The sequence below is a fragment of the Mesitornis unicolor genome, unplaced genomic scaffold, assembly GCF_000695765.1.
Source record: "Mesitornis unicolor isolate BGI_N332 unplaced genomic scaffold, ASM69576v1 scaffold19795, whole genome shotgun sequence".
Taxonomy (NCBI): Eukaryota; Metazoa; Chordata; class Aves; order Mesitornithiformes; family Mesitornithidae; genus Mesitornis; species Mesitornis unicolor.
This window is the reverse complement of record NW_010185084.1, coordinates 25,377-35,000: the sequence shown is the minus strand read 5'-3', so window position 1 is coordinate 35,000 and position 9,624 is coordinate 25,377. Positions and strand designations below refer to the sequence as shown.

Sequence of the window (9,624 nt, the reverse complement as noted above, 5' to 3'; positions counted from 1 at the left end):
GAATTTACAAATGCAGGTCAAATAGTTGTCTATTCACTATTTACCAGTAGGTAATTATTAAAACATACAACTAATTTGACCCTTGGAAGATTCCTGTGGCATTCAGATGCATTAGTGAACAAGACATGTTTCTTCCTGATATTTCTTCCTTCATTTCTATTTCAACATTACAGAAGAGAAAAATAGAGCAGATACTACCTTATCCAGGAAGACTGTAGCATGAACAAGGGAATAATGAGAGCTGAAGCTCACTTAAGAAGCTAATGCAAAGGTCTTGCATGTAATTAAAGAAAATACAGAGGATATTTAACTTTTCAGGTTGTTTTATGAGAAAAGAATAGTAGGGAAACATGGCATATGAAGTTAGGGAAAAAAGTAACTGACATGAGCATCAGTGGAAGTAAGCATTAAGGATGAAACTGCAGATAATTTTGGATAAGCCAAGAGAAAAAGAAAGGAGCCATGTGCAAGACTGCTTTTGAAGCTCACACAGAGAATCCAGATTTAATCATAAGGCAAAATGAAGCAGAGATGTCAAAGTCAACAGAGCATGCATCAGATAAGGTACATGATTTTCACGAAAGTGTTATTCAGATATCAGGATGACAATAAAGGAGGAGGTAGTGGTGTTATAGGAGTACAACACTGTTATAAATAGACCACAGTTTCTATTTACAATATCACATCACAGACAGTATTTACAAGATAATGTCTTTGCAAGTATTTCTACCTAATCAATCCCTAGCCTGGGACTACTAATAGACAGGAGAATCCCATCTCTTCTAGGCAGTGAGGAAGATGAGGAGTCTTTCCATCATTTCTCTGAAAGTTAAAACAATACATTAGCATTTAAATGAAAGTTAAATTAGATATTTCAGCATATTTTTCCTGTCCCTTTTAAAATGCATTTTTTATGCATCCTGTTGATAAATAAGGAAAAAATTGATACAGAGAATTTGAACTCATGACTTGTTACTCTCTTGTCTCTTGATAAGAGTACCAAGAAAAATACGAGTTAATTGCAAATCTTGCTTGTATACACGTTATGGTGATTTGTTAGCCTATAATAATTCTGAAAGCACACAGGTGTGGCTCAGTAAGCTGGGGGTCGGGGAGAGCAGCTCCATGTGTTGTTCTCAGTAAAAGTGCAAAGCTCATATGACTTTTACACTGACATTTCAATCAAGACAAATCTAAATGCATTGCAATCACTACCCAGTCCTTGGAATCACTATCTAGAAAACCTGGGAGAACGAACATTGCGTTACTTTAAAAGGTATCACTGTACATAATAAGTTTTCCCAAAAAACTCTGAAAAGACAATAATCAGAAGTTTTCATCTTTGACTGTGGAAAAAATCAGAAGTTAACTCCCAACTTATTTATCGAGTTTTACTTGGATTAAAATTTGTTTTATAAACATTAAAATATGAATATACAACAAGGAGAAACTTTTTCAGTTGTTTGGCTCTCTGTTATGATACACACACATATGAGGAGATTTTCTTTGTACACAGAAAATGTAAGAGGAGATCTGAACAGTTTGGCTGGAGTCCACAGTTAACCAGTCTCATCACTATTCCTTTTCTCAGCAGAGGATCAAACAGTGAATCCTAGGTTATACGCTAAGCGAAGTAAGACTTTCTTGAAAACCGAATATTTTGCAATTTTCTTGATACTGTTGTGCAAAATGCGTTTACTAACGTATCTCAACATATTTCCAGAAATATTTCCCTCTCTTCCAGTAAATACTTCTGCTCTTTGTAAAGAAACAGTCTCTCTAATGTACAGCACTTACATGTTAATGTGAGAGAAGTCGGGTCAAGCTTTAACCTGTTACATTCAGATGTCCCAGGATGAAAAGTGTCATCTTCATCATAAATATTTTGACGTAAAACGTTCCTTATAAAATCTGGGTTCATTGTGTTTTCCATAAATCCCTCTGTTGATGGTGGTACAGAAAACTGTAGCTGATAAAATACAGTGGAGCTTTCATTACTGAAAAACAAAGTCAAGCATAAATGCCATTAAGTTCCCACTAGATCTTTTCATTTTTTTGAGAAGATTGACTTTTCTTATCAATATTGGTGTGGATTTTTTTAAAACTTGGTCTAAAGAAAAACATTATAAAAGAAAACAGCCATCAAGCATTCCAGTTTCCTCTGACCCCTCCCTTCTCAGAGAAGCTCTTGACATTAACAGAAACCGGGCACATAACTGAAGCCACCCTGAGGCACGTTTTCAAATGCATGAAGGGCAATTGGACATGTGTCCTAATGAGGTGGGGTTTTTCAGCACTCGTGTTCCACAAGTACATAATGATAAGAGGTGCTGCAATATTTAATCCATGGGTAAGGTGAGAATCTGCAGAAAGATTTGCTTTCCTGCTAGCATGGTACCTTGGGCCGCCCAGCTGTGTTTCTGGCTCAGCTCTGGAATGGATTATGGAAACCACCAAACTCTGGAGATTTCATTGTTCATGGTCTACCAAATTCACTGACTACAAGTCAACAGTTGCATTTTGTACTCACAGAATTTAAAATATAAAAAAAGGAGTTAGATGGGGAAAAAGAAACGGAGACAGAGAGAGAGAAAGAGATAAAGAGACAAAGAGAGAGAGACAAATAGGCAGGGTAGTGGGGGAGAGACCAGGTAGTGAATATATGCAGAACTATAGCTTTGTACTTGATGATCTAAAGCATGATTTTAATCTGTAAGACTAAGGAGCTACAGCTCATTCATTGAACAGAGCTGGTATGCCCATGGCTGGCAACACAGAGGAGCACATTCCTTAAAGCGACCCCAGGACTGCCCCTTGATGCAGTCCAAGGAGGCTCTTCCTCCATCCTTGGGCTCAAGGGCCTTGGGACTTTGCAAATCTATTCTCTTGATTTTCTCCTGTCTTTCTAATTCCTTTTGTAACAATGCTATTTCAGAAGTCCTTGGGGAAGCTCTCTGACTGCCTTCCCTTGTCTCACTGCTATCTCTCCATAGCAGGACCATGAAGCTAATCTTCCCAGCCCTTTTCTCTCCACTGCTCAGCCTCCCTCCTGTTGTAAATCTGTGGTATCTCCATAGATTAAAACTTTACAGTCTCAAATACAGCAAACTCCTCAGCCTTCCTTCAGTGCCAGTTTCTGCTGAGAGTAGGATCTTCCCTCTGTTCCAGCTTGAAGCTTTCTGTTGCTCCTGCAAGGCTGGCCTGGGTGATTTTCCCCTTCTTCCCACCACTGCTACTCTGACTCTACCAGGCTCCTGTGGCTGAGCTTCTCCTCCACGTGTAAGCGTCTCCCACTCAGGCTAGCCTAGCCTCCACTCCTCCATTCCCATTCCAGCAGGCTCTCCAACATGCTGCTGCTTTGAGATTTGCTCCTCTTGTCCAAAATAAAGAGAGGAGGAAAAGTGGTCCAAATAAACCAGCAATGCAATATTACTGTTTTGGCTCTCACGACTTGCATGTGCCTGTTGCTTTTAGCTCTTTTGAGAACAAAACTTGTCAAACCCAAGTGGTTCCAGCATTATAATTTATTAGCAGCACTTGCCATCTACACCAGAGGATGTTTCAACCAGTTTTCACTAGCTATATATGTACTTTTCCTCTAGAAAACCTATGTTTCAGCAACTTAAATGTTGTGTCTATTTACGTAGATACATGCATGTTTCATCAAAAACCTGGAATTTTAAGATAATTTTGGAAACAGAAATTCCTTACCCGAAATCAACCACCTGAGCTGACCTAAAATAGCGTCCTAGAGCTGGAGATGAACTGTAGATGTCTGTTAACTTGGAGAGAAAAAAGAAAAGAAAAAAATTATTTTCTTCTGTTCATTCTCTATGTCCCTCATTAAAGAAAGTACAGTGAATCTTTCCTAAAAGGTGTTTTAAGTGGCATAAACATAGGTACTGAAGGTCAAATATCAGCAAATATCTGCCCTGGAAAACCACACAATCACTTTAAGGTTGTCAGACAAGTTAATGTGTGTCTGAGTGATTACTATATGACCTTAACACAATGGAGGCATTCAGGGTGAACTAAAATTATGTGCTCAAGTTGTCATGTGCAATGGCAATGTTATTTGGCTTGGGTCTTTATTAATACCAAAAAGCCCTTCTACTCTTACTTGGTGGAGGGAAGCATCTTCTCCAGTGAGACTCCCTCTTCATGTTAAGTCTAAATCAGCACTGCTGTGCCTGCTGAGCTTATTTCAGTCATAACTCAGAGCTGTGATGGTTCAATGAAAATGGCAGCTATAAACCCAAACTGTCATCAGGAACTTACAGGAGAATTCAACACACAGGATTTTTAGCCAAGATTGAGTTTAGATGACATTCACAGGCCCCTCCTAACCAAAATTATTCAATGATTCTATGAAAAAGGTGAAGACTATATCCCAACCATTACTCGAATTTGAGGGGAAAAAAAATCAGGTGCTTTTTTTTTTTTTTTAAATCAACATAAACTGCTTATGCTTTTAAAAACAGGCTAGGCTTCAAATTATACTAGAAAAATTACAACTCAGAACATCTTGTGGACTTGTAAATTACTCAGTTGCTACAGAAAGCAACAGGGAAAACACTGAATCTATGTTACAAGCAGAATCAGCTTTGCCAAGAACCACGTCAACACATACCCGCTTAGTAATGTTTTCAGACAAAAGGTGTGGGAGACCACAGCTTAACTCCAATGTTCCTGAAAAATTATGAGAATTTCCACTCTTTAGTAGTTCATCAGGATCCCAATAGTCATCCTCATCTGTGTAAACATCTAATATTCAAAAGGAGATAGAAAGGTGAGGAAAATGTTTCAGTTAGAAGAAATACTGAAAAAAACCCAAAACACTCAGCTTTCTCCAGGGTGGCTTTTTCTCAAATTTCCTAAGTAATGACTGAGAGTGATAAAAAGAAAGTGCAAGTCACCTGAAGAAAAGTGACAGCACATGGAGGTCAGCCACCCACTCCCATCAGCAAAAATCAGCTGCTCTGGGAGCCTGACAGGCACAGATACCACATGAGGGGACATAAATGATCCGTTGCACTTGTTGCAATGTTAAAAGCATCATTTCCATCCTCATCCCTGACTGTTCTTGTAATGTTTTCTCACTTAGCTACAAACTGGAAGTTCCATCTGATCAGGATACAAGTTGCTTACTGCCTGCTAAAACCAAAGTGTTCACATCCACTACTCAACACACCACCCTCTGCAGTCAGCATCCCAGCCCCTTCCGCAGTTTACAGGAGTTTAAAAGATGCTGCTATTCATATTGTGCTATATTGGGTTGTACATAATGTACATTTTTATTAGAGGATGAACAGAGAGTGAGATACTTACTAGAATAAAGAATTAGGCTGATGAGAATGACCAGGAAGAATACTAGAAAAATTGTAGCTACAACCATCCATAGTTTACACTTCCAGAAAACTACTTTCGTGCATGATTTCCAGTGATCTGTCTCCTAGTTACAAAAGGAAGGGACATGCTGATTAATGAAATTAGGCAGGAAAAAGTATTTCAGCATGTCTTTACTGCAACATTTAGAAACAGAAAAAACCCACATAGATGGGAGAATCTCATTGATAAGCAATGTCCTACATCAGGGATTCCCACCCTGCTACAGGTGGGAACTTCAACCTGCAGAAGGCAAAGGATATTCACAGGCAGGCTATTACTTGAAAGAGACGTATCATTCCTCATTTGTACAGAATTATTTCCAGTTCCTGGATTGCTTATAAGAAAGTGGACTGCTATTCATTAGATACTATTGCATTAAAGAACACTGTAAAATAATTTATGCTTTTACAGCTGAGTCTCTTTTCTTTAGAAGATCGGAAACTTGAAGGCTATTGAGTACATTTAACAGTTGATTACAAATCTCACCTGTTCTAGGAGATCAGAGAATCACTCTTCAAATAAATTGCATGTGTGCATGTTCATATAGAAGAGAAAGGACAATACCTGCCTTTGTTTTAATTATAATAAGATTTAAGACTATTGCGGACATAAGTGTTTTATTAGTTATCCGAGCAGCACCGACATGAGGAAAAAAAAAAGCGCCTCGGTGATAAAGCAAAACAAGTGAAAAAACTCCAACTATTTTATTCCACAACCAGAAGACAGTAGATCATGCTGCCTTTTTAATTTTTCCTCCTCTTCATCCACCAGAAACTTGGCTGCAACCTCCAACAGTGTTTACCAGGTGAGGAGAAGCACATGCTGTATCTTGTCTGGGTCACACAAGTGTAGGTTAGCAGGAACTAGTTGCTGACTGGAGGCACTAATCCAGGTTACCTGAGTTAGTTTTTCCTTTACTTTTTGAACTTTCTATGAACCCAGCATGATAGAAAGCCTTTCACTGTATTTAACTGACACCCACCAGCTGGCTCAAAGCTTCTTTGGGGTGGCAGATGAACAGGGGGAGAAAAGAGACAGCCACAGAAAGATCTTACAGGAGTCGCTTCTCCAGGGAAAGGGAAAGTGCTCCCTTGCAAACACCCCTGCAAGAAGAACTTTGCTTTGGTGGAGAACAAAGGGCAAAGGCTGAATTTGGTTTCGCTTACAGCATGCTTTCAGGTGTAATCATGTTTACATATATTTTATTTTTTAAACTTATTAGAAGAATGACGCTTCAATTTAATACTTGCCACTAACATACCATTTTGTAACTGAAGAAAGAAAAAAAAGCCAGCAGCCATTGCCCAGAGTACAACTATGAAATCAGACATGGGAATACCTGTCGAGACAGACAGTTACCAAGCCCAGGTTTCAATTGAGCCACACATTTAGACTATCACAAAAGCATAATTCTTAATCACACATAGCAAACTGGCTTGCACTCAAGCAAACATCCAGCTCCACAACTACCCCCTACCATCTGGGCCAACACCCTCTGGACATTGCCCATCTACGTCACAAGGCTGCTGCGAGGGAGCAGCAGCAGAGAAACTCTCTCCCTGCTGGGCAGGACAGTTGTTCTGAGCGACCTGCCACATGAGCAGGAAGCAGAGCATGATAATTTTCCAGCAGTCCCTATAGGATAGGAAGCCAATTGCCAGAATCAGCAGAAACAGAGCCCAGACTAAAACTCAGTTCTGGGAAGGGGAAGGCTAAACAGACACTTCAGGGTAAAGTTTCTCAAGATAGTGGTGTGGGTCCAGCCTCTTCTCTTCTCCCTGCCTCTTCTCCACCCTCTCCTGTTCCTCTTTGCACCTCCCTTGAATTTGTCTGACCCTGCAGCAAGCTGGTTCAGTTTACCAGACCAGAAGAGAAGTAACTGGCCCCGATACGGTAAAATAAATGGGTTTTTGCCTAGCCGGTGGAATGAATCAGCCCTCAGAGAAGATCAGCAGGGCTCACAATAAGGAAGCAGTGGCTGTTGCTCTACCAGGGGCAGGAAGGGAGGGGTGGTGTGACTCACAGACAAGCTGTCCGGAGGGCTCAGCCATCCCTACAGAAAAGTGGGAAACTTCTCTCTGCCACAGATATTCCCTCTGCTCCTGAGTAAGTAATGAAAATCAGTGTACAACAGTCACCTGTGAGTATATATTACTTCTCTGCCAGCATTAATCTCTTCCATAGCTTTATGTTAAATGCTGGAAGCTATCTCCCTCAGGACTCACATGCTGAGGCTTTGGGGCACTGTTATGCATACAAATTCATAATTGTTAGCAACTGCACATTACTCAAAGATAGAGAGAGAATCCAACATGGTCTATTGTAGGACATCCTATTCTTGTTTTGGCAATGCTGGTTTATGATTTTTTTTCTTTCCTGAAAGAAAGCTTGTTTTTAATATGGGTTTCAATTTTTCTCCTGTCTGGTTTTGAGCCCAATCCCACTGACAGCACATGAAAAGAGGAAGAAAAACTCAGAGTACCAATTACAATTTCTTTTCCTAAGTTAAAGTTCACAAACAGCCAAGCACCAAAACATAAAAAAGCTTAAAATCCCACTACAATATTAGAAAACTTCATTGAGAAGAAGACATGAAATATATTTAACGGGTTTTCAGCCTTTACTTTCAAGTGACTGACCTTTCCCTTTCCCTCAAATAACAGATTAAACCACCCTTACAAGATGTTCCTGCAAAGTGTCATTTCTAATGCTGTGTGGTGTTTTCCCTAACACTAAGCATCAAAAGAGCAAGTGAAATTCCTACCTTTTCTGTTTGAGCTTTTAGGGGCTTGTTGTGATCAGCCTCACTTTCCTCCACATTATCTTCTCGTAATTCAATAGTCTCATGCTCCTGACCAGAGCTTTGCCTTTTCATAGCTTCTGTCTCTGCGTGGGGATCTCTGTCTCTGAAGCAAGCGCGGAGGCAACTCATTTCCTTCTGGTTTCAGCTGCAGTTATGGTCACTAGATGTTCTGGTATGAGACTGGAGATGGTAACAGTGAGAGTTCAGATAGTTTTTTCAGGAGTGATCTCAAAACACTGATAAATACGGGAAATTCCTTGAAAGGACAAATAACGTCGTCTGCACTAGCTACGGAGAAATGGGAGGCGGAGGAAGTATCGATCTGCCCAGTCACCAGAACTACAGCCTTCAGCTCTGCAATACTAGGTTTTCCAGTTTGCCTACCTTACCGTACCAGTCCTTGACAAGAACAAGCAGGTGACTAAACCTTCAGCAATGCTGTCATCTGCTGAAGTGATTTTGAAAGGAACCGGATTGGTTTCCCTGTCAGCCGAAACAGTAAAATACTATTGCTGTTATCCACTCGGATAAACAAACAGATGTGGTTCTTAACAGCACAAACTGAGTAAAGGATCACGTAGCTTGAGGTTCAGTTAGACTGTGAAGGGAACATATAATATCCATCAGTAATTCTAATTTTAGTCTCCCTGTATAGCCAATAAAGAAGTGGACGACACTGACCTTCGTGCCACAAACTGCCCTCTCGCTAGCTGTTATGCAGCCTAAAATAATCTCTAGTGCTAAAGAACCGTTTACTTCTATTCACATACTGCTCTGAGAAGTATGCTTCCATGTGGAGGAAAATAAAAGGGCAAATCTGAAGAGAGATTTGTTTTCTTCAATTTCATCCTGTGCTCTACAGGGCATTTTATGAAGCAAATTATGGTGTGAGAGTTGAGATCCAGTCTGCACTGGCTTCCCGCATGAACTCTCCTGTGCAACTCAGAGTCACTCGTAACAACTTATGGCAGACAGGGGCCGATTCCTCCCCCCACCTCCCCAGTGTCCTTCATCCTACCTCCTCTCATTTCTCCTGTTCTGACTCCATCCTTGTGTTTCTCCTTCCTCCTCATAGAGCACCTCTGGATAAAAAAGGTTGGGCAGGCAGCCAGTAACTGCACTCTTGCTCACTTTCTTGTCCCAGCACAGAGAGGACAGTACATTAAGAGGGAAACAAAGCCTCTTTCTCCAACTCCCTCCCTTGCTGGCTGAGCATTCACTCACAGCACTGCTCCTTCTTTTTCCTGCCAAATGCTGAGAATGTTTTTCCTTTCCCCAGATTTTCTCATTGTGCAACTCATCTGGCTACTGATGCCTGGAGCATTCCCAGAGGTTCAGACTCCTGATGTCATGTCACAGCCATCCAGTAAAAGGCAATTCATCAAGCTGAGTTGAGTCACACAGCTTGGTCTCATTCAGTGAGTAAAAAGAAG

General features: G+C 40.6%; 1 protein-coding gene across 1 annotated transcript; it reads right to left on the bottom strand.

Annotated features, from left to right (window-relative positions):
* Positions 1–1,698: 1,698 nt before the first annotated feature.
* Positions 1,699–8,320, bottom strand: LOC104535822 (chromosome unknown open reading frame, human C3orf52). The gene is given in 6 exon segments (XM_010184723.1): positions 1,699–1,770; positions 1,772–1,997; positions 3,712–3,782; positions 4,631–4,764; positions 5,329–5,452; positions 8,153–8,320. Coding segments are annotated over 6 exon segments (795 nt in total).
* Positions 8,321–9,624: the final 1,304 nt, after the last annotated feature.